Raw genomic sequence first — 24,919 nt, 5'->3', positions numbered from 1 at the left:
GTGCAAGTGCAGGAGAATTTATAGCATGGGGCAAGTCAAGAAAGGTCATGATGGAAATGGGGTTTTTCCTGATTGCTGGGTGCTGTGCTGGATGGGCAAAGAGATGAATTCTCTTCCTTGCCCCCAGCTCCCAGATACCTACTACCAGAAGAGTGGCTGAAGAAGGAAGTACAGGAAGCACCTGCAGAAGGACAGAGGTAGTGCAGAGGGAATGATTCATGAACCCTGTGGGTATGCGGATGAGTGGGCTGTTGGGGAAAGCTCCTAGAGGTTTGAAAGACCAACTCTAAGTCCACCAGGTGGGAAAGAAGGTGGACATTCAGGAAGAGAGAACAGGTTACATAGGGCACAGCGGTTCAAGGAGCATGATGGGCACTGGGAGAAGTTCAAACTGCGACCCTGCTGAGCCCAGATGCCGGCAGGGAAAAGAACAAATGTTACTAGGGCAGAGATCAAGTAGGGAGGTGTGGACCGGCCCAACCTATGCAACCCCGCTGACTCTTGTGCTGAAGCCGGCGGCTGTGGAGACAAGGGCAATGCACACAATCTCGGGGACTTTATGGCCATACATACTTACACAGCTGTTAAGATAAACTCTATCTTTTGTCTTGAGGGCCTTTTCCATTTCAGAGATTCTATATTTTCAGCAGTGAGTGTTAACATGCTATAGCAAGTTACCTCTTAATAATAGGAGAGCTATCAGAATCCAGTTTATTTTATGAAAAGAACTAATGGTTCTTTTCCTGATGGACGTTAAATGTGTTTCTCTTTAGCTGAGACAATTCCTACTTTACAGAGCTGTACATCTTGTAGTTTGCTTGTATGGGTTAAAAAGATTGTCAATAGCCTTTTCTAGTATTGAAATAAAGTATTCCTCAATAAATATTATTGGCTGTTAGATATATGTTTTAAGAAACATGCAGTTGAATGGGTTTATTATGAACTCTGCTGAATCTGTCATATTCAATAAATTCAGACTACAACCTATTACCCCTCATTTGTAGGAATCTGCCATGTTTTTCATCTTTTTGCTCTGTAAAACGAATACTATAATTCTAACTGCTGGTAGCCATCAGGTAAAAAATATTCCCTTTGAACAACATAGTGCTTGGCGTATGGTACAGCGATACTTGATAAATGTTTATTGAGTCAAAGAATGAATTATTAATTGCTTCTAATTAAGGCCTTTGATTCTGCAACAACTAAACTTCTTTCTGCTCAATTTTCACGTAACAGAGAGCTGCTATCCAACAGAGATATGAATTGAGTCACATGTGAAATTTTACCCTTTTCAGTGTCCACATTTGAAAAAGCAAAAACAATTGAAATCAATTTTAACAACATATTTTACCCAACTTAATATGTCAAAATATTAGTATTTCAAAATACAATCAATATAAAATTTATTAAGGAAATATCTTACACTCTTCCCCCCAAAGTCTTTAAAAATCAAAACACATTTGATTTGTATATCATATATCAATTTCAGATGACCAATGAGCTTTATGTAGATATCAGAATACTGAGAGTTGAAAAGGCAGATTCATATACCCAAGGTTTTTTTTCCAACATAGTTTAAAATTTTTAAATAACAGAGCCAAATATCAGGGTTTTTTAATTTAAATAACTGAAATCAGGTTAAAAAGTCAGTTTTTCATTCCTACGAGGAACTGAAAGTCCAATGGCCACACATCGCTGTATCTGCCATACAGGACAGGATGGTTCTGGAGATTCAGCTCCATGTGGCCGAAAGCAGGCAGTCCTCTTTTAGCACACTTTAGCAGACCTTTATTCAGTAGACCTTTATTGTAGACCTTTATTTTTCTTTTGTTTTCTCTCTACTTCATTTTTCCCCTGAAACCTTTATTACTCTAGGTTAGAAACTTCTAAATTAAATATGCCACATTTGGTTAATCAAACAAAAGAGATTTATTTCAAGCTTAGCCTATTCCTTCTGTTATGTCTTCATGATCACAGGCACAAGAAGCTATACAGAGTGATACAAAACAATTTTGCTTGTGCACTTTCTCACTATTAAGGACTAAGGCTGAAGAGATAGATTTATCACAATATTGCCTCATGCCATTTCAAGGGGAGGAAAGTTTATACAGGGGAACACACTCAATAGTTTCTTTGAAAAATCGCAGTGACTTTTTTCTAACCTATGCAAAGTGAAATTTCATTATATACCAAGCCCAAAACTGTGGCTATGAATAAAGGTTATTTTTAAGGATGAGAGTTGCTTCTATTTTTTATTTTGTTAGCCAGAATTAAGGACTTGAATTATGTACCTGATCAGACTCCCTTTAAGGTCCTTCCACCATCATAAAATTTTCTCTTTTTTTAAGATTTATTTATTTATTTATGCATACAAGAGCTGGGGTACAGGCCAAAAGTGCTGGGAGTAAGAGGATTCACCAGAGACAAAGTGGGGAACAGAACAGGCGGATTGGCTGAAATACACTGCTGAGGGGAGCAGCGGGGGGATCAGGAGAGGTCTGCTGTGCCATGTGGGTTGCTTCCTGGGCAGGCCGGGGATTGAACTGGTGCTGCAGAAGAAATAAGTATCCTTTATTATGTTACCTAGTATTTAGTAAGTTTCCATGTGTGGGCACAGTAGAGGGAGCAGAGCTAAGGGATTTGTGCTGGCTGTTTCATGTACATTTGCAAGGCTTGGAAGCCACTGTGCCAGAATCCTGAAACATCCTTCGAAAGATGTGTCTGGTTTGCTGTTTTACCTTACAGGTGGTGAACATGGGTCTTGAGACAGGTGCAAGATTGAACAGTGCTAAGTATTCCAATTATCCTCTGTACACCATTAACCTGGTGCATATGTGATCTTGAATAAGTCAATTGAATGGGCTTTTTGTAAACGGGAAATAAACATAACTGTCTGGGTCACCACAAGGGTAAACACTGGATAATATGTGAGTGGGAATTGAAAAGCAAAATCCAAGCTACCAGTTGAAGGGATCATTTATATTCCAATGGGGTTGAACACCATTTCACTGGTATTTGTTCACTGCCATGTTAACATGGGTACCCTGTAACCTCAGGTACTCTTGAGTGGCTGCACATGTCAAAGATGCCGCTGACAGACAGCAGCAGCCCCTGTAGGCAGCAGTGGCTCTAGTTGATCAGAAAAGTACAAGCTTCTGCCCTGGCAAACTCAATACCTCTTGGTGATTCTGGATCTTCACAGAGGGACAACAAAAGCTTGGCATTTCCAGTTTCACACCACAATTCAGAAAGCCATCTTTATAGTGCCAAAGTCTGACTTCTGTTTAAGGAGTGGGGATGATGCTACAGGGGTCTTGTGATTTTTATTTACTTTGTGAAATCGGAAAGTTGTTTTTTTTTTTTAACCAGGTGCTAAAAAAAATAGACACAGAGTGCTCCAGAAGTGATTATATAGTGGGTGAGATTTTTTTTTTTTCTGAGAAGATCTTTCTATTTGCTATTTTTATATCTTTTGGCACATGTTTTAAGGGTCAAGTGTTAACTTCTCAGAAACAACCTTTAATGAGTCAGGATAAAAACCATCTGGCGCAGGGATTCCTCTTGCAAATGGATGAACTTCAGGAGGAAGAATTTCTTAAGATTCTCATTGGAGGCTTAAGGCAGCAGCTCCAACATAGGATCGATCCCCTTGTATCAATTGCTCCTCATGTGCATGTGTTCCAGCTCACCATGAAAGGAAGTGGAAAAAGAACTACTGAAAAGAAGAGGAATAGAGAGATAGTAAGGCTTTTGTCCTGGGGGCTGAATGTGCAAAACCTAAACTCTCACATCAGATAGAAAGAAGCAGCGTTGCTCTTGAAGGGTCTAAGAATGGACCCGGGACCTTGTGTGACACGCGGACGTCTTCAGGATGTGCCCAGCGGCAGGTGGGTGCGGGGCGAGGTAGCAACCTGGAGGAGCTGGACGGGGCCCACCTCCCAGACAGCCTTCCTCTCTCCCTCGACGCGCTCGCCCAAGTGACACTTCCTTGTGTCCCAGGAAGTGACGATCTGCCAGTGTAGATTTGAGTCTCCCTTGTCTCACCCACCCCGGGGATGCGGCGACCCGCGCCCGGCGACCTCTTGGGCCGGGTTTTCCCGGCGAGCTGCCGGCCTCGGCCCAGTGTAGACGGGCTCGCGAGCTGCCGGCGCTTGCAGGGACTCCTGCGCCCTCAGCCCCACTCTCAGAGTGACCCTGAGCCCTACGGCTCCCCAAAAGGGGCTGGGAGCAGGCTCAGTTCGGGCGGCCAGGACTTGGGAAAGCTGGGGGTTGGGGGAGGAGAACCATATAAGGGGAAAGTCCGAGGCCAGAGCAAGGTGGAGGCTGGGGAGCAGGACGCGCACCCAATTCCTCCCCAAGGAAACTCACCCTCCCCTCCGCCCCCCCCCAGAAAAAAAAGCCGGTTGGGGGGCGCTGCCTGGCTGGGGCGCCTTCTCCTCTCCTCTCGGCAAGACCCCAGCAAGCAGAATAAAATAAAGGCCCGCGGCGCTCAGACGGCCGTCCTCCGCGGGGGGGGGGGGCGAGGCACGAAAATCCGCGGCGCTGGAGGAGGCGGCCCCGCATCCCTAATGAGGGAATGAATGGAGAGGCCCCCGGCCGGCGCCCGCCCACCCCGCGGCGGCCGCCCAGAGGCTCGGGGCGCTGAGAGCGCGCCCGCCGCTCCGCGCGCAGCCGGCTGGCTCGGGCCGCTCCGGGCTGCAGGCTCCGGCGGCGGCGGCGCGGCGAGGCGGCCGGCCGGCCGGGCGGGGCGGGGCGGCGGCGCGTGGCTGCGGCTCGGCGGGCGGCGCCGCACACCTGAGGCGGGGCGCGCGGGGCGCGGCGCGGGCGGCGCTGTCAGGGCCGCGGCTCCCGGCGCCCAGGCGCGCCGGCCGGGACCCGCCGGGCCGCGATCCGAGGCGCATCGCCCCGTCAGCCCCGGCCCCGGCCCCGCCGGCCGCCCCGCGCCGCCGCCCCGCGCTCCGGCCCGCGCGCGGCCGCGTCCTCCTCTCGCCCGGCGCCCGCGGCCTGCGGAGCCGCTCGCCCGACCCGGCCCCGCCGCCCCGCGCTTCCGGGCGCCCCCGCGGCCCGCACCCCCGCCGGGCCGCCGAGACCCCGGCGCGACCCCGCCGCCCGCACAAAATGTCGGCCCGGACGCCATTGCCGACGGTGAACGAGCGGGACACGGAGAATGTGAGTCACCCCGGCCTCCCCCGACCCCCGCGCTGGCCGCGCCGGCCCCGCCGGCAGCCGGGCCTGCCCCCGGCCGCCGCGCGGCCCCTTCTGCCTCCAGCCGCGCGGGGCGGCCGGGCCCGCCGGGGTCAAGGTGGAGGCGGCCGCGCGCCCCGCCGGCAGAGGGTGCGCCCCGCGGGCCGGGCTGCGGGGCCGCGGCGGGCTGGCCTTGACCCGGCCGCCCAGCCGCAGGTTGCCGCGGGGCCCCGCCGGCCGGCGATCGCCTCTGGCCCCTTCGCTGCGCTGTCCCTCTCGAGGCTTGCGCCCCCCGCCCCCCGCATTGCCGCCGATTAGGCTCTTTGTTCCAGGGTGTGCACCTTTGGGGGGCTCGGGCACCCGGGGGCAGGGCGTGCAGGGGAGGGATGAGGGTGGCAGTGGGATGACCGTGTGTGTGTGTGTGTGTGTGTGTGTGTGTGTGTGTGTGTGTCCGTGAGTTCGCACGGCGGAGACCCTGGCCAGTGGGGAGGATGAGTCGGAGAATTTCACCCTCAGCCACCGCGGGCCCCCGGCTTCCAGACAAATATTGTCGAGCCAGTGGAAGCCGGAGGCATTTTATTCGCTCCCTCAAATCAGTGGTAATCATTCTGGCAGGTCTGACTTTAAATCTCTGCCCTCCTTGCAGAGTCACTAGGTGCATTTCTTTGAAGGCGGGATCTTCTGGATCTTTGATCCAGGTGACCTCAGGAGTAGTTTATCTCGATGCCGTGGTCCCTTGATGTTTGAAGTCTTGAAAACCCAAAGAACTGATCTTTCCACCTCTGAAAAGTACAATTGTGTGTTCCTTTGTGGGAAAGGGCGTTTTTGTTTAAGTGTTTTGCTTTTTAAATCCTCATGACCTATGTAAATCGGGCCTTGGCTGATTTTCGGGCTAGTTTTTAGGCGCTGAAGGGGTACTAAGTTTTGATGGGCTGTCCAGATCTCTCTGGTTGTCGAGTTCACTCACCAGCTTTCCAGCTCTTGGTGCCACCATGGGGCTGGTAAAATAAAATAATGAAGCGCTTTGGTGTTTTAGACAAAAGGGATGAGATAGAAGAGACACAAGCTCGCCTCTGAATGTTGGAGGAAGATAGAAACTGAATATTGTCTCTTGGAGCATAGGGGAGTACGGGAACTTAATATGATTTCATGGAGGAAGAAAAAACGTTTTGTTAGAAGACCAAGGAAGACATTTCAGAGTATGCTTTGTCTTCTCCAGTCTCTTGCGTTTACAGTGGTACAGTGGCATGCTGCTGATATGATTATTTATAACTATTTTCATCATAACTATTTCAAAATATATAATTTATATATAATTCTGATGCAGAGATTGAAGGTTAGGAGGAAAGATGAAAAACATTGAAGTTGATTTTAAAACCAAGTTGGTACAAAATCTTTCTAACAGGAACTGTAAAAAAATTCCTTTCACTGTGTCATTTCAGTGTGAATGAAAAGTAAGACAGAGGACGACCTCAGTATTTTATTAGCATGACGGTAGGTTAACCTAGGAAGGGTGGAAAAAATGCATTGTTTTTGCTTGCATTTGGATTTTCAGTACTATAACTCTTCCCATACTTGAATGAATGAATAAGGAGGTACTGTATACAGATGTGAGATAGCTTTATAGAAATATCTATCAAGCAGTAGGACAAAATGCAGCATCACGTGTAATACCAAATAAAAGCATTTTTAAGCTAAGCGATAATACTGGAATGGATTTTGTTATATCTTCTGAAAATGATTATGCTTTATAAACTCGTTGGCTTTGTTTCTGAACATGCTATTTCAGAGTCACTTTTATGGTCTTGTCCCTTGCTGTCATCCTGCTGTACACAACTATATCTCCATTTAGCATCCTTTACCCACATCCCGATTTTCTCCTGGATTCAGCAGGAAATGTCTGTTTTATTACAGCTGCTAATTTATCAATAGGTGTCCACTCAGCTCTGTTACTGAGTTGGGAGGAATACAAAAGTGGTATTTTAGACAAGGCCTTTCTATTAAAGGAATTTACAGGAAAGGTAAATATAATCCCAAATGAACAGTGTGCAGCAGAAGAGAGTGTGTCAATAGGGCTGAATTGATTGCAAATGCTCTAGGCCTTTTATCAAAGGGCCACCCATGATGGCTATGAAATCACCATTGGTGTCTCTCTAGTCTCCAGTTGGTAGTAAATGTCATGATTCATTCTTGCTTCTCATCAATGAAATAATGAACCTGCTAGTTAGCTCATATATTAATTGCCAGTATGGAATCAGACTGCAGTTGTTCATAGTTGATTTCAGTTAGTGACTTTTTTTTCTAAATGATTGTGAAAATTTATATTGCTTTATGACTATTAAAGGTTTCTAAGTCTTGCAGAATTTAATACTGCTAGAAATTAATATAAATATAGTAACTTGGGTTTCTTTTTTGATCATTTGCAGTTAATAAAAATTTGTTTAGTCATACATGAATGGGTTTGGATTTAGTATCCTGGGGATATGTGATATCACCTGTCTCCTTGTCACTAGTATATATATTGAGGATAAATTAAAAAATTCAAAAGAGGAATGTAACAATTGTAATGTTTGTATACTTCCACTGTATATAGTAGAGTGAGAAAGAATTCGTGTGTACTTTCTCTCAAGTACTTTCTTAGATGAAGGATTTGTGTGTACTCTTAATAGGCCTCAAGGCTAAATAAGACAGAACAGTTAACCAGTGATTAGCTCTAAAGGCAATACACACAGTGAAGTAGGAAAGGAATGTTGTAGATAATAGATTTAATTTATGCAAAATGTGTGATTTTAGGTTGTAAAGAGTTGAGTCCAGAAAAGGAATGGGTATTTGAAATATTTCTCTTTTCTGTTAGATTCTGCTTGGGTAATTCCAGCCTGAATAAATAAGTTGTCACTATCTTAAATGCTTTTAAATGAATGAAGCTAGAAAATTTGTGTGTGTGTTTTGGGAAAAAACTCTGATGATGCTAATTTTTAAGGATACAAAATGCCCAGTCTAGCTTTCTGTGGTGAAATTTTGATCGGGTAAAGAAAATTGATTTGATCTCTTCTTGGGATGTTTTAACATGACTTTGATGAAACTTATTTTGCAACTTTTATAACAAAACTCTTGACAGTGATTCTTCTGAAAGATCTGAAACTCTCTACATGACTGCCACGGGTTCTACATATAACTAAGGTGGTCATCAGGCATTTGTCCTGTGGGCATCATTGTGAATCATGTGTAAGCAAGAAGGAAGCAAAGTCTTTGGTGCTTCTCCTGGGTTTGTGGAGGATCCTTTGCCCGCCTGACATGTCACAGTCCCTGTCACGTTCATTCTAACCGGGACTTGCCTTGTCTCCTTTATTCTGTAACATCTGTGCCCAGCTCAGTGACTACTAGCAGTATGTGAGAGATCAGTGCAGTAACATTTGCCATTTGAATCTTTTTATTTATCATCAGTGTACATCGGTGACCCTGTGAAGGTTGCATTTTGCTGCTCTCTTACTATGAACAGAGATTGCACCTTCAAAACACTCAGTGACCTGCCCAAGGTCATTAAGCATCTCGACATCCTTCACTGCTGTTCAGCTCACAATGTTGATTCTTGGAGGTGGTGTTTTGACTTACTATGTTTTAGTCTTAGAGGTTTTGAAAGAACATGAAAAATGCAAGATACTCCTCCAGAGGGATCACAGGGTATGCCATGCACATCTCTTATTGCTGAACCTTCGCTATTGTTTCTGTCGGGAGTGCCCTGCTCCTTTGACACGACTAGGCTTCTGAAATGAGCGCAGCTAGCCTTGCTGCTGCTGTAGCTGGACATCAGTGTATAGACACACCGTTGGTCTCCATACTGGGGTGCTGACAATCCATGGTAAGAAAAGATGTCTTCCTTCTATCACTTCCCATTTGACCTACATGCTGTTGTAGACTTTCCCTCTTTATCTAAAGCCCAGGTTGTTTAGAACCAGCCAAATGATTTTAAAATTATTACTTCTTATCATTCCTTCTTCCATCTCAGACTTGACTTTGGGAATCATTTTCTCTTGAACTGATAAATATCTTTGATATCCCTTTTTTTGGACCATTTTGTAACCTGATTTATTTTTATTTTATTTTTTAGATTGTATTATTATTTTTTTAATTGAGGTAACTTTGGTTTACAACACTGTATATGATTGGGGGGTAATGGCTCACACCTCTTCAGAGGTAATCTTTTACATTCTTTTCTTTTGGTGAAGGACAGTCACTCATAAACTTTCTATTTACATTCTTATATTTTGTCATTATTCTTGAAAGGGAGCTTTGCCTAGTCTCCAGTTTTAAGTTGATAAATATTTCTTTCACTGCTCAGAAGATAATATTCCATTGTTTTACTAACTTGAATTCTTTCTGTTCAGAAGTCACCTGCTAGTAGGTAGATGAATGTCTTTCTTTATCCTACAGATTGTGCTTTTACTATAGAGTACTTAGTAAGAATTTCTGTTTTTCTTACTTGCTTTTTATGTCTGTGAATTCGTATTTTTCATTAGTCCTGAGTGCTTTCCAACTATTATCTTTTTCAATATTGTCTTCCTTCTGATCTCTTTAGAGTTTTGTTTTGGGCCCCAATTATATTTTATTAGACCTTTACCCCATATGCCTTACCTTGTCATTAATTTTTTTCATGAGTTCATTGCCCCAATGTACTAAAAATTATGTAATTTGTTTAGATCTAAACTCTGTGTCTTTATATCGTTCATCAGCTTTGGAAATGTGCCAGTCATTATCTCTTTGAATATTATTATTCAGTATTTAATGTTATTTTCTCTAGTGTTTATTATGTTGTGACTAGACAGGTAAAAATTTCTCGTTCTATCATGTATATCTTAAACTCTTATTCATTCTTCCCCAATTTTATTGCTTTTTTTTTACTGCAATCTGCAGTACATCTATGTTGAGATTTTTCTTTCAGTTAGCTAAATCTCATTAGCTGTATTAAAATCACTATTAACCCCTCTGTTGAATTTACTTTTTATTGAATAAAAATAAAAACAACAACATAGCATGATACCTATCCTCTTAACAAACTTCAAAATGTGCAGTGCAGTTATTGTTAACTGTAGGTACCCTGTGTGTGCACTGAACTGTGATTCCCACTCTCCTCTCTCAGCCCCTGGCAAACACAGGTCTGCTTTCTGCCTTTGTAAGTTTAACTACTTTAGGTACCTCATTTCAGTGGATTCATGCAGTATTAATCATTCTATGACTGGCTGACTTCACTTAGCATAATGTCCTCAAGGTTCGTCCATGGTGTAGTATATGACAGAATTTTTTCCTTTTTTATGGCAGAAAAATACTCCACTGAAAGTATATAACATTTCTTTACCCATTTATCTGTTGTCGGGCATTTGGTTTGTTTTCATATCTGGAGTACTGTGAATAATGCTGCAGTGAACATGGGAGTCCAGATATCTCTGAGAACCTGATTTTAATTCTTTTGAATGAATACCTAGAAGAGGGTTTACTGGATATATAGTAGTTTTGTTGTTAATTCCTGTTTTCTATAGTAGTCGCACCATGTTACATTCCCACTAGCAGTACAGCGTGTTTCAATTTTCCCATATCCCTGGCAACATTTATTATTGTCTGTTTTGATAATGGCCATCCTCCCAGGTACAAGGTGATAGATAGTTCACTGTGATTTCGATTTGCATTTCCCTGATGGATGGTGATGTTGGACATCTTCTCATATACCTGTTGGCCGTTTGTATGTCTTCTTTGAAGAAATGTCTGTTCAAGTTCTTTGCTGTGAAAAAAGTTAGGTTATTTGTTTTCTTCCTGTTGAATTGTAGGAGTTCCTTATATATTTCAGATATTAACCCCATTTCAGTCACATAGTTTGCAAATACTTTCTTCCATAGGTTGCCTTTCCATTCTGTTTATTATTTCCTTTGATGTGTAGAAGGCTTTTAGTTTGATATAGTTTAGATTTCTCTATTGTACTTTCTCAATATTGTTTTGGGACCGAGTGGCTTGGCTCAATTTAAGTATTTTATTTTTACCTTGGTTGCCCGTGCCTTTTGTGTCATATCCATGAAATCATTGAATCTTTCCTGCTAGTTTTTTTTTTTTTTTTTTCTGGGAGTTTTATAGTTGCAGGTATTTTCTTTAAGTCTTGAACCTATTTTGAGTTGATTTTTGTGTATGATACAAGATAAAGGTCTAATTTCATTCCTTTTTTTTTTTTTAAAGATTTATTTATACAAGAACTGGGGTACAGGCCAGAGGCACGGGAGGGTGAGAGAATTCACTAGAGACAGAGGGGGAAGCAGAACAGGCAGGTGGACCAAAAACACTGCTGAGAGGAGCAGCAGGCAAGACAGGAGAGGTCTGCCGCACCATGTGGGTATCTCCCTGGCCCGCCAGGCATCGAACCTACGCTATAGAGGCTGTGGACAGCTTCACAGCGCTGTGCTCAAACTGCTGCGCCTCCGGGGAAGCCCTAATTTCATTCTTTTGCATGCGCCAGTTTTTCCAGTCTCATTTGTGGAAAACACTATCCTTTTCCTTTATGTGTTCTTGTAACTTTTATCAAATATCATTTGACTGTATATGCATAGGTGTGTTTCTGGGCTCTGGTTTTGTTTCTTTTTGGTCTTCTACTAATGTTACTACCTTACTGTTTTGATTACTGTTGCTTTGGTAATATGTTTTTAAAAAATCAGGTCATTTGAGGCCTCCGGCTTTGTTCTTTTTCAATATTGTTTTGGGTCCATGTGGCTTGGCTAAATGTATTCCTAAGTATTTTATTGTTTTTGATGCTATTGTAAATGGGATTGTTTTCTTAATTTTCTTTTTGCATTATCTGTTATTATTGTATAGAAACACAACTGATTTTCATGTTGAACTTGTTTATAGTTCTAATGTTTTTTTGTGTAATCTCTAGGGTCTTCTACACATACGATCATATCATCTGTGAGTAGAGAAATTTTTATTTCTCCTTTCTAATTTGGATAGCTTTTATTTCTTTTTCTTGCCTAATTTCTCTGGCTAGGACTTCCAGTACTATCTTGAATATTGATGGCAAGAGTGGGCATCTTTGTCTTGGTTGCCTGTGCCTTTGGTGTCATATCCATGAAACCATTGAAACATTCCTGCTAGGTTTTCTTCTGGGAGTTTAAGGAGCCGAAACACTTTTGGTTTCTCACCGTTAAAAATGATGTTAGTTATGGGCTTTTCACTTTTTAAAGCACTTAAAAAAAATCTGTTTATATCTTTTACATCATTGTGTATTCCCTATATAATTCCAACCACCAATTCACCCATAGTTTATGGGCTTTTCATATATGGCTTTTATTATGTTGAGGTAATTATTTTGTTCCTAGAGAGTTGAGAGTTTTTATCATGAAATGATACGTTTTTATCATTAAATTTTGTCAAATGGCTTTCTGCATCAGTAATATGATCATGTGATTTTTATCCTTGGTTCTGATGATGTATTACTTGATAATCATATGTTCAACTGTTCTTGTAGCTCAGGGATAAATCCCATTTGATCATGGTGTGTTAGTCATTTTAATATGCTATTGAATTTGCTAATATGTTTTGTTGAGGATGTTGTATCTATATTCATGAAGGATGTTGAGTTATAGAGTTTGTTTCTTTGTACGTTCTTTTTCTGGTGTTGATATTAGGGTAATGCTGGCCTTATACAATGAATTAAGCATTTTCTTCATTTTTGGGAAGTGTTTAAGAAGGATTGGTGTTCACTCTTCTTTAAATTGGTGGAATTTATCAATAAAACCAACAAACTTTTGTTGTAAGGTTTTTGACTACTGGGTTAATCTCCTTACTATTTATAGATCTGCTCAATTTTTTTCTGTTACTTCTTGGTTCAGTCTTGGTAGATTGTAAGTTTGTAAGAATTTGTTAGATAATAATTGTTAATAGTAGTCCCTTATCCTCTTTATTTCTGTGGTATCAGTTGCAATTTCTCCTCTCTCATTTCTGATTTTATTTATTTGGATCTTTTCTCTCTTAGGCTAGGTCAGATTTGTTACTAGTTAATTTTCTCAAAAAACCAACTCAACTTCATTGATTTTTTTTTTCCTTCCCCCCCCCCATTTTATTTACTTTTGCTATGCCTTTATTAAAATTGTCTTACATCCATTAGATTGGGCTTATGTTTTAACTCTTTTTCTGGTTCTTTAAGGTATATGATTAGGATATTTTAATTCCTTTTAATTTTCTAAAATGTAGAAAATTATTGCAATAAATATCCCTCTTAGCACTGCTTTTGCTGTATCCCATACATTTTTGTATATTGTATTTTCATTTGTTTCAAGCTGTTCTCTAAGTTCCTGTTTGATTTCTTCCTTGATCTATTGGTTGTTCAAGAGTATATTGTTTAGGGCCTCCCTGGTGATGCAACGGGTTGAGCGCAGTGCTGTGAAGCTGTCTGCAGCCTCTACAGCATGGGTTCGATTCCCGGCCGGCCAGGGAGATACCCACATGGCACAGCAGACCTCTTCTGTCTTGCCCGCTGCTCCCCTCAGCAGTGTATTTCAGTAGATCTGCCTGTTCTGCTCCCCACTCTGTTTCTGGTGAATCCTCTTACTTCCCGCACCTCTGGCCTGTACCCCAGCTATTCTATAAATAGAAAATAAATCTTTTTTAAAAAAGTATATTGTTTAATTTCCACATTTCTGTAAAATTTCCAGTTTTTTTTTTCTATTACTGATTTCTAGTTTCATACCATTGGTTTGAAAAGGATACTTGGTTTTATGTCAGTATTATGTTTTTAAAGACCCATTTTATGATCTAATAAGTCATCTTTCCTGGAGAATGTCCCATATGTGCTTGAGAGGAATGTGCATTCTGCTGCTGCTGCTGAATGAAATGTTCTATATGTCTTCTTCTGTAGGGCTGTTTTCTGGAGATGTACTTTCTTTTCTTGATTGGACCATTTTGTCCATTTTCTTTGTGTCCCTTATAACTTTGTCTTGTAACAGTGCATTTATAAAAAAGAGAAGACTGCCTGTCCTGCCCATTCAGTCTAGCTGGAGATTCTTTTTTTTTTTTTTTTTTTTTAAATATTTAAAAAGCAGGTTTATTAGGAAAAGGGTTAGAAAAGGAAAGCACCCTTGCATAGACACAGCAGGCAGGAAGAGCTGCCTGGAAAGGGACAGGATTGCTAAGAGAGGCCTGCATGGTTGCAGGCGGGCGGCCTTGACAGGTCCTGCATGGGTAGGCAGGAAGGCTGCTGTCCTGCAAAGGGAGAGAATTGGTGAAAAGAGGCACCTGAGTAGTCACAGGTGGGCAGTGGGATTGCTGCTAACTAGAGATTCTTGGGATGTGTCTTCTTTTCTCTAGATGTGTCTTTTCTGGACTTGTATATTTAGATTCTTGATTACAAGGATGTGCTGGTTTCTTTCTTTTTTTTTTTAAAAAAGGAGTTTGTCATCATCTCTTGTTCCTTCCAGTGTCTGTGAAACAGCAGCACCCCGAACACCTCTTTTGGTTCTCAGCAGTCTGCAGGCATTTACCATATATCGAGTTCCATTAGCATCCTGAATTAGGATGGACAGAAACCAGTTCCTTGGAAAAATCCATGAATAATTAGATGCATGCGCTACTCTTTCCTGATCTGTTGAATTTTTAGTTTCATGATTCCTGTTTTCATTTTGAAAAGTTCTAATATTTGCACTCAAATCAGTCTGGCTTTCTTCTTTTAATAGTCTCTTAGTCTTTGCTTGTTTTTGTGATTTTGTTTCATTTCCTTAAATGTTTAATATGTAGTTATTTGCAGAAATTTCATTATCTGGAGCCTATTGGGATTTAGCTTTTTGATTGTGTTGTTGGTTCCCATTCTCTGTGGCTGTTTCTTCTGTATTTATATTGCTGATAAACTCACCTTTGTCTGATTACTATCTGTGTGAAACCTGGGAGTCGGAATCTAGGATGAGACTTTAGAAATGGTTTGTATTTGCCCCCACTGGGAGCCTTTTATAATCTGGGGTACTTTAGTCACCTGAATGTATCTCTGTGAGGGGTTGCAGGTTCAGCACTCAGACTTGTAGTGGGTTGAGGGCTTACCACTTGGTTCCAGGGCAGTGCTGATTCTGGTGGTAGCTTTCAGCTAAAGTTTATCATTTTTTAAAATGTTTGTTTGGAATGAGCTTTTTGAAATGGTGTTCAGAAATTTTCAAACCTTTGTGGTTGTATTATGTGTTGTTTCTGATATTCTCATCCATTTACTTAAAAGTGTGGGCAATTTTCTGACCTGCTTATAAATTTTCCAGATTTTGGAAATCATTTGTTGCAGTTATTGTGATGATCAGTTTTTAGGAACAGCTACCTGTCATCAGGGGATGTTTCCACTAACATGACTTTCATAAAAATGTTCACATAGCTGGTGGGTGGATTGAAGTATGAGCATAAAAATTAAATTAATACAGCCAATGATATGCTGCTTTCCTTGGTGTGAAATCCTTTCTTTAGTCACAGCTACTAAAAGCAAGAGTCCACATGAACTGAACTCCTAGCCAGGCCTTCGTATTTTGGTGTCACAAATAGCTAAGCCAAGATTTAAAAACTCACAGAGCATCTATATTGCATATTAGGAATGTTTTACTAATAATTGAGAAATTTTGTGTACAAATAAAATTTAATATATTTTCAAAAACTTTCATCTTATAGTATTTTTTAATGTATGTAATCTGTGAGTACAGCAGCACCTAGGTAATTATGTCAGTTTTCCTACAGAAGTCCATACTTAGACATTTTGAAGAGTGGGTAATTGATATAGTTGGAAGACCATACTATGCCCTGAAGTTCAGCATTATTCTTTGATTCCTCTGTGTGCAGACTTTTTCATCCCAACTAAATTGAACCAACTGTGGGGTCAGGGGCACTTTGAGTATTACTTCTCTATTATACCCCATCTTATGTACCATAGTATTTGGTGTATGTTTTTTGCACTAAACACCTTAATAAATCAGTGTCTTGGTTATTCATTTGTTTTCCAAGATAGTGAGTTTATGAACTAGCAGGGGGACTCCCATTACTTCAAATTCATAGTCCCCGATGCCTGCTCCTGCCCACATCATGTTCTCACTCAATTTGTCTAGGGTGGCTTATTTTCATAAGCCTCTAGGTAATTCTTATGCTGTTATTCACTGACTAGGACTTGAAAATTACTGAATTATGTCATATTAAATCTCATCTTCTGATTAAAATGAAAAAGAATTAAGAGTTGTTGGTCATATTATAAGTAGGATGGGAGAAATGATAAATCCATTCTACTAACAGCCCTAAAGAACAACAGGGAACTCTCTGTTAGAGGTAATAAGGTGCACGGCCTGGTAAGGGTGAGCTTCAAAAAGGGGTGATGATGTTACAGGGCAGGGAGAGGTGCACCCCAGACCCCCCCAAAACCTGCGTACTCTGAATGGGTTCTGCCATCTGCCGCATCAACACAAAATATATGAGACTTTAATGGGAAGGAACTTTAATACAATTAGGAAACAATACAGAAAAGGCAAAGAATATAGTTACTAAATCAAGCACCCAATGTTACCCATCCCCTTGTGGGTAAAACTCCATCCAAATGGGATTGGCCCAAAGCAAGGCCCCAAAGCCTGCCACAAGTCCGAAGCATCTTCCAGTGGGGACCCACAGAAAAGGGTCAGAAACAACCAGACAAGCCCGGAAGGAAAAGAGCAAAATCAAAATCAAGATAAAAGCTGCCATGGTCACCTCCCCACGGGTCTCACCCATATCTGTGTCACCCAGTCCACGACCAAAAGGCGAGTGCAGTTTCTTCACGTGTCTCTCGGCTCCATGCGCCTCCTCCAGGTCACCTTCTGGCTCCATCATGCTTGCTTCCTTCCTCAGTCTACTCTGCAGCTTCTTCTCTCTGCTCAGCTCCACCCTCCATTTGGGTGGGGCAGGGAACCTAGAACCACCCCCTTTCCTGGGGACCACCCTGTTACAATCAGCACCCAAGTTCCTCCCTTCCCTTAGCTTTATGTGGTTAACCACATTTGGTGGTCGTGGTGGAGGGTGGCAGCAAAGTACAGGGGCTCTCCATATAAAGCCTTTGGTTATAGACGGACTCTTTGTTCCAAGTATTATTTAATACTGTTTTGATCACTGTATCAATTAGGTCAGGTTGTAAACAAATGAGAGACTGAGCAAAGAGTCCAAAGTTTAGCGAACTACCTGAAAAGAAATGGTGACAGGTGTATTTTAAACCTTTACACTGTGGCTGCCTCCCCTGCTGGGATCAGCAGAGCTGCTTTCAGTGTTTCTAAAGTGGGTTGCTTCAATTTCCTTTCCCATTTGTTTCTTCTCAATTGGAGACCATAGGGACACAGGTAAGTGAAACGGTCCCCTGCTCTGCAAGGAGGTCCCCTGCTCTGCAAGGACTCAGCCTCTGAAGAGGGAGGTAGACAAACAAGTGCAGTAGACAGGTACAGCTCCTTGGTATCTGAGTGATTGGAACGCAGAATAAAGGCAGGGGGAGGTGCCAGGCACTCAAGAAATTCCGCTAACCTTTGACCTCAGGCTTTTGAGACCAGACTCCTTGGCCAGGTGGATCTGTGGAAAATTGACTTGGCAGGGAGAAAATACCGGATGGAAGGAGCCTGTGGGCACATGGGCCTGAGAGTGACATGGGAGTACGAGGAGCAGGGCAGCTTTTATGGGGAGAACCAGCAGAATAGATGGGCCTTAGTTGCCTTACCAAGAACTGGCCCTGGAGGCCCTGGGAGAGGTGGCGGGTCGGCATGACTCCAATAGTGTGTTGTGTATGTTTGTGTTTTTTAGAGTCAGTCAGCTTTTAAATTCAGTGGACTGCTTTCTTGTGGAGTTTTTAAGATAGTACTTCTAGAAAACTTGATGCAGGGGAGAAGAGCCTAATAAAGGGCAAATGCCAGAGTCGGTGACCAAGATGCTCTTGTTGGTCATACTCCAGTTAGGTTCCTCTGAGCCTTTTTCTCAAGGAGTCTTTGACCTTGTCCTTCCTGTCCTGCAGAGCCCAGCAGCCATCACCCATCTGATTCTGCTGAGTCAGTTTAGGGAGAGGCCCCTGGACATATAGTCAAGTTCCTCATCCTCTGCCTTTGATGTCTAAGTTCTTGATCTGCTTGCAGCAAGAATCCTGTTAGGCCAGTTTAGCAAGAAACCCCCTACCCTTGATTTTCCTTCTCGGTAATTTTCCTTCCACTACCCCATCCCCCCCAACCCCCACCTCACCCTTGACCATAAATCCCCTGCTGTCCTGGGGTTATCAGAATTGATCTCTTTCCCCATTGTAATATCTCTGTCGCAATTACCTTGAATAAAGTTTTCCTTACCATCTTAACAAGTGTCCAAGTAATTTTTTTGTTTAATACCAGTTAAGAAAAGGTTCACATTTCGTAACGAAATCTCCTGTACATTTCATTGTGGTGGTGTGTGCTGGGAGTAAGGTGACAGAAGCCCGGAACAGGAAAAATATTAATAGGCCAGTAAGTCGAGCCTCTCTAGAATTAGGGCAGGAGCATCGGGTGATGTAAAGGGGTCAGGCAGGGCTTGGAGTTAGCACAGCCAGGCCTGGTAATTCATTATCCCATCATGGCAGCATGTCTTTGTGATTGTAAGCACTGGTGAATATAAGTGATTTAAACTGGGAAGATTATTTAGCTGCTAATGAGTCACTGGCTGGTTAATCTTGCTGGGTAAGTGACTTCACCTTTCTCCTTCCTGGCGCTTATTCGTACATCTCTTTTGGGTACTTTACCAACGCATTCTCAAGCATACTTTTTTCTATAGAAATTAACTGCCTAGTGTATCTAAATGTGCCATTAATCCTTCTGGCAACACTTGATTCTATTTACTGCTTAAATACTGAAAACTAGTGGGAAATCCATTGTGTACCAGTGGCCACTTGTTTAAAACTAGGGAATTGACTTTCTAGTAAATTCTTAACTGTGAGTGCCCACAGGCCATCCTAAGAAGGAAAGCCTTGACTAGAAAAGGCTGGAACCAACTTGCCTGATTATGCCTACCTTCCCCTTCTACTTTGCTCTACAGGAGAGAGGAACCATGAGGAGGGAAGAGCGTGCCCAGGAGGAATTTCCATTCTCTGTTCAGCCAGCAGTGAACATTCATCAGGCTGCTGATCCTACCTTGTATGCACTTGTGTCAGTGCTTTCAAACTGTGCCCTAATTTTCTTAAACCTGTCGCACACATAATGCTGCAAACTCCCTGAGACCAAGAATCCTATTACTGATTCCCACATCAGTGAAGCAGTGCTGCCCAGCATAATTGGCTTTTGCAAGTTTGTAGAACTGTGTGCTGTGTTGTATTAGAAACAGTAAGAATGTCAGTAAAAGGCCTTTCCCCTCCTGAAGTAATTTCGCCTCTTTCTTGGCATAGTGATTTAGCATGCTAGCTCCTCAGTGGATCCTTAGTCAGTGTGTACAATTAAAATTCACTTATTCTCTGGAAAACTGGAGAACTTTAAGAACCTGAGGTGGTGCTATGTAGATACAATATTTCCTTTTTAAATCAGGTCATTCTTTTTATGAACTTGTCAGGTGTTCTGAGAGCTTCCCTCACCCCTTGTATTCCTAAGTTATTCCTAAGTTAGTCAGTGAAAATTTCACTGATTAAGAAGTTTTTTCACAAAGTGTATTGACATTTAAGTTGATGTGATTATTAGCTTATGTTAGGGGTTAATTACTGGATTTTCTTAGATGTACTTACATATATTTGAAATAAAGGTCTTAGAAAAAAGCTTTGACAACTACAGTATTCAATTCAATCAACTCCAGTGATTTCAAGAACAAACATCTATTGTATATTTCTGGCATGAGTTTGTTATAAGATTTTTATGCTTGTCGGGTGAAAGATTTAGGGTGTTTCTAGGAGAATCTAATACTGTATTTTTAAATAAAAATTAGGCAGATGATTTCTTTTATCCCCTCAGGACTCAGTTGTATTAATTCATGTCTTTTGGCCAGCAGTAGTGAAAGCCCTTGGGGTCCAGTGGCATATCTTAGAAGTGCCTTTAGAAATGAAATACAGGCTCAGCCCCTCCCTGTCTACCTCCTGAGGAGGGGCAGTTACCCTTTCTGTCTTCCCCACCCCATTCAGATAAGAAGGCAGCATATATAACTTCTTGGTGAAAGACTGTGAAGTCTGATTGGGTGGGTTCAGATCCCAGCTCTGCCATTTTTTAGCTCTGTTACCTTGGGAAGCCACTTAATTTCTTTAAGTTTCAGATTCTTTGTCTGTTAACTTTAGTAACTAGTTCCTGCCGTAGGGTTGTTGTGAGGTTTACATGTCCGTCGAACAGTGCCTGGTACCTGATAGAAGCTGTGTTAGTTGCTATTATTACTACGATTATTATCAATGATATTAAGGCTCAAGAGCACAAACCTAGTAGACGAGGCATCCCTGGGGTTGGTTTATCCCCAACTTAGCCATTTAGGCTTGCATCCTCATTTGTAAAAAGGTGCACATACCTGGTTGCATGGACTGTCGGTTTTAAGTTAGTAGGTGTAGATAATAAGAGTTTGCAATGGTAGATGTTTGTGATGGTGCCAGAGAAACAAGGCATCAAAGCCAAAATGATAAGGAGATTCACAGCTGCTTATGAGGTTATGTTCTTCCTCCTGTCCCAGGGTGATGAAAACACATGACTAAATTCATATTTTTAGGTGCTTACCATTTTTTCATGTCAGTACAGTCATTCTTCAGACTGAGGACAAATATACGTGGATTGATTACTGCTTTAAACATGAGAATGGGATTGCCCTCTTGAGATTGCACTGATTTTACTGAACACAAATATTAAGCAGGGTCTGCTAACACAGGTTGATGGTGATTTTTATAGTGTCATTGCGTGCGCTGGAATGTGGTGTTCATGTTGTCTTTTCTGGATCATAATGCTTGTATTTTTACCCCTTAGTAATTATAATGACTTGATAAGCAAGGTTTTGGTGTAGTTATGAAAAGTTCTCCTAATTCAGCATATGCCCTCCTCTGTAAGGAAATACATTTTTCTTCATCTTTCTAAAAATAATATTTGATAGGTATTCTGTTATTCAGAGAAGTTAATTTTACCTCCATCCAGTTTACATAATAGAGACTTAAATTAAAAGTACAGTCCCATGTTCGATTCTCTTTCAAAAGCACATGGAAGAACATTGCAGTTTTACTTTTTTTTATTGTATCTGAGTTCAATGAATTCTAAGAACAATATAAAGACGTTTATGTTGGGACGGAAGTTACACAAGTGTGGGAACTGGTTAAGATTCTGGATGTGGTTGCTGTTCAGGCATCTAGAGGAAAGGGCCTAAAATCCACGAGGCCATCAGTCGGGAAACAAAGTGAGTGTGAAGCGGGTACAAGGTGCATGGATTCTCTAAGGACAAGCTGGGCTGTGGCCTTCTCCCACTGCTCTCAGCCTCTGAGGCCAGTGAGCTGCGGTGCCAGCTGATGCCCTTCATCACAGAGCGACATACGCGCCTGGATTGGGAGCCAGGGCCGCTGGAGCAGGTGGTCCATTGTGAGTCCAGGAGCTGCAAAGCCTGGCTGCTGCTCCCTGCCCACAGGAGGTGCCAGCAGGTCATCTGTGCCAGGCCTGCACTCTGGTCATGTCTGCCCTGCACTGACATTCAGAGCAGATGAATGGCCACAGTCACAGTTCTGCCTTCCCAAGCTTTTGCAGATCTCTTGTGGCTGGTACTAACCCAGGTCCATAGAGGGCAGGGGATTCTCGAAAATGCAGTTCTCACCTAGCAGAGAAAATATGTAGATAGTGCCCCACCTGGCCCATCCGCCACCTAAATAATGCCCCACCCGGCCCATCCATCACCTCGGCTCCCCGTGATAAGTGTGGGATGTGGCCACACTTTTCTTAACTTTACCTCAAAATAAAGTAATAACAAAATTATCTCTTTGTCTAACGTGCTGCAGCTACCCTGGGTATACCAAAAACATGCTAACACTCTTGAAAGAAGACTCACAGTCCCTTTATCCGTCTGTGGATGATGTTTAGTTCAGAACCATGCTCTCCTTTTTATAGGCTGTAACTTTAATGTTATCATAAAAAGTTAGCTAATACTAACATTTCAATGTTGGGTGATAGGGAAGTGTGGAAGTGTTATATAACACTTTGTGTTCTATATATATGTATATATATATATATACACATATATATAGAACACAAACACATTTATACCAAAATAAGGAAGAAATACTCAAAAGTATTGCAGTCCTTGTTTCTGTGACCGGTTGGTCATGTGGTCATAGATGGTATTGAGAATCACTTTCTTTTATTACTCTGTCAACTCTGTAGTCCCTTTGTCCTTTGCAAACACTTCAGCTACTATGTGGTTCCTGGGCTGGCGAGTAGCTTTGCGAGGTAACCCAAGCTTTCATTCCTGAAGAGCCCAGGCCATCAGAATTCTTGTGTGTATTGGGTTGTTGTAATTTTCCATCGACTTATCTCAGGACATGGGAGTAATGTGAGGTGCCCTGGAGGATCTTCTGCATTTAGACGTACTCCTCCTTAAACTGTTATGCAATAGCAACCCAATTTCCCCTGGATCATCAGGATCAGTCACCCTAGCCAGTATAATAACTCCCTTTTTTGTCTATTGATTCACTGCCACGAAGCTTGCCAGGTAATGGCCCAGCGTGTGGAGCCTGGTAGAAGCCTTCCTGCCGTCGGTCTTGAGACTGCCACACTAGTAGAGCCCCAAGTTCAGAGACTAGAAAGAAAGCAATGCACTGGGCATCACCGAGGGTAGTAGTGAGAGGGGCTCCCTCATGTCTGTCTCTTGATTCCTGTGAATTGCGGCTGTGGAAGACGCAGCAGCATCTCGGAGCCACAGAAGAGCATGTGCACTGCATCCTGGAGATGCCCCAGCCCTGCACAGCATCCCCACCCAGCTGGCATTTCCACAGAACTTTTAAAAGGCCATTCCGCTGTTTGATCAAGCCAGCTGCTTCAGGGTATTGGGGAATATAAAAGACCAGTTCTTCCAGCGTCAGCCCAGTGCCTTGTTTCATTTGCTATGAAACTGGTTCCTTCAATGCAGAGCTGAGTGGAAAGCCGTGCTGGTGAAGATGTTTCTGCCAGTTGACCCACGGAGAGTCTGGCGTTAAGTGTTATGATCAGCAAAGGCAAGTTTATATGCACAGCGGTATTTGTTCCAAAGAGATCAAAACACTGCCCTTTCTGTGATGACAGTGCTGTGTAATCCACCCACATCACATACCGGGTTCCCCTCTCCCCTCCAGGAATTGTGGCGTCATGCAGGGAGCTCAGTATTTCCTATGGTAGGCCTTGGTGACTGGGAGTCCTTGTGCTGGGAAGGTGGGGTGGCTGGGGAAAGAGACTGATGGAAGACGACGGCACAGACACCCCCAAGTACCCCTGAGAAGCAGCCACACAGGCACTGCTACCTCCCAACTGCTGTGCTCACTCGGAGATCAGTTCACAGACTTCATCCAAGCCACTGTCCCTCTAAGTCCTTGATGGCTCTACCAAGCCATCAGCCCCAGTCTGCGAAGCGCTGCACATACCTCACACTCCCTTTCTAGGCAGAAGAAACAGCCAGGCTTTCTGCTTAAAGACCCATCCACTGGGGAATTTTGTCCTCATCGTCACGTTGCAGTGCCAACCGGGTGTGCCTGTAGCGTTATGACTATCCATTCGTGGGTGGTACTGGCATCTGGTACAGAATCGACTCTCAGCTCGGCTTTTATTTTTCATTCCTCTGCCTTATGGTCAGAGGGAACCCCTGTGAGGCCATAGGTGTGGATTTAGGAATGAGCGACGTAGCAGGAGGGTGTGCCAGGCTTCACATCTGGAACTGCTTGAGCCTCACCTTGTACACACCATGTCCTTCTGGTGTGTGCTCAACTTTTTGGCTTGCTGAATCATTCAACACCCAAGTCACAATGGGAAGCCCAAGTTGAGTGGTGACTTGGTAGCCTGCATTCAACTGCTTAGTCTCTGCTGGGTAAGAATAGCAAGCCAGAAATTGTTTCCCCAAAAGAGTATTGTGACCTGCGGAGGATGGTGGAATATGGCTCCAATGTCTTGAAAGTCTGCAGTGGGACTCATATCAATGGCCAGCCAGAGGCTTAGGACCTCATCCCTGGGCCTCTAAGACTTTGAGGCCAGGAAGCTTTGGGTTCCGGTGTCAGAGCAGCCAACAGCCACATCTGTCGCATAGCCTTATTTTTCTGGGCCTCATAAAAAACCACAGGCTTTCAGATCACCTGTTACTGTAACGAAATGTATGCTGTCCTAATATCCACACATGTGCCGCTTTCTTAAGGGGAAGAGAGACCAGATACAGAAATTTGTTCTTGCGTCCCAGACTTTAGGCTAGAAATTCTACTGAGAAGGCAGGACCTGAACTATTGTGGGAGTTGTTTCCTGCCTTCTAGTACACGGGTATCTCATTGGGGTGTCTCGAGTAGTTGTTACTTCCTGCTCAGCATGTCCAGCAGCATAATACCCACGTGGTGGACCTGTGTAATGTCTGGTGGCAGGAAAGGGTGGTAGGTCCCTGTGGATTATAGGTCAGGTTCTCAACCGGGGTAGTTTTGCATCTTAGAGGACATTTGGCAATGCCTGGAGATATTTTTGGTTATTACAAGTGGGGGCCTGGGTGGTGCCAGCATGTTGTGAGTAGATGCTGGGATGTTGCTGAGGACTCTGTGGTATACATGATGGTGCCCCGTGACCAAGTATTATCT

At 42.9% G+C, this 24,919-nt stretch overlaps 1 protein-coding gene across 1 annotated transcript in view; it reads left to right on the top strand.

Moving 5' to 3' along the window:
• The first annotated feature begins 5,079 nt into the window (after positions 1 to 5,079).
• The window catches only part of MARK1 (microtubule affinity regulating kinase 1), a 92,513-nt gene continuing 72,673 nt past the window's right edge, over positions 5,080 to 24,919 (top strand). Inside the window, exon 1 of the mRNA XM_037497422.2 lies at positions 5,080 to 5,169. Within this exon, the coding sequence (XP_037353319.1) occupies positions 5,119 to 5,169 (51 nt within the window). The 5' untranslated portion in view covers positions 5,080 to 5,118. The remainder of the gene's footprint in view (positions 5,170 to 24,919) is intronic.

Source organism: Talpa occidentalis, unplaced genomic scaffold (genome assembly GCF_014898055.3).
Source record: "Talpa occidentalis isolate TD23 unplaced genomic scaffold, MPIMG_talOcc4v2.1 talOcc4.8, whole genome shotgun sequence".
NCBI classification, from domain to species: domain Eukaryota; kingdom Metazoa; phylum Chordata; class Mammalia; order Eulipotyphla; family Talpidae; genus Talpa; species Talpa occidentalis.
Note: the sequence above shows the minus strand (reverse complement) of the source record. Positions and strands in the feature narration are given on the sequence as shown.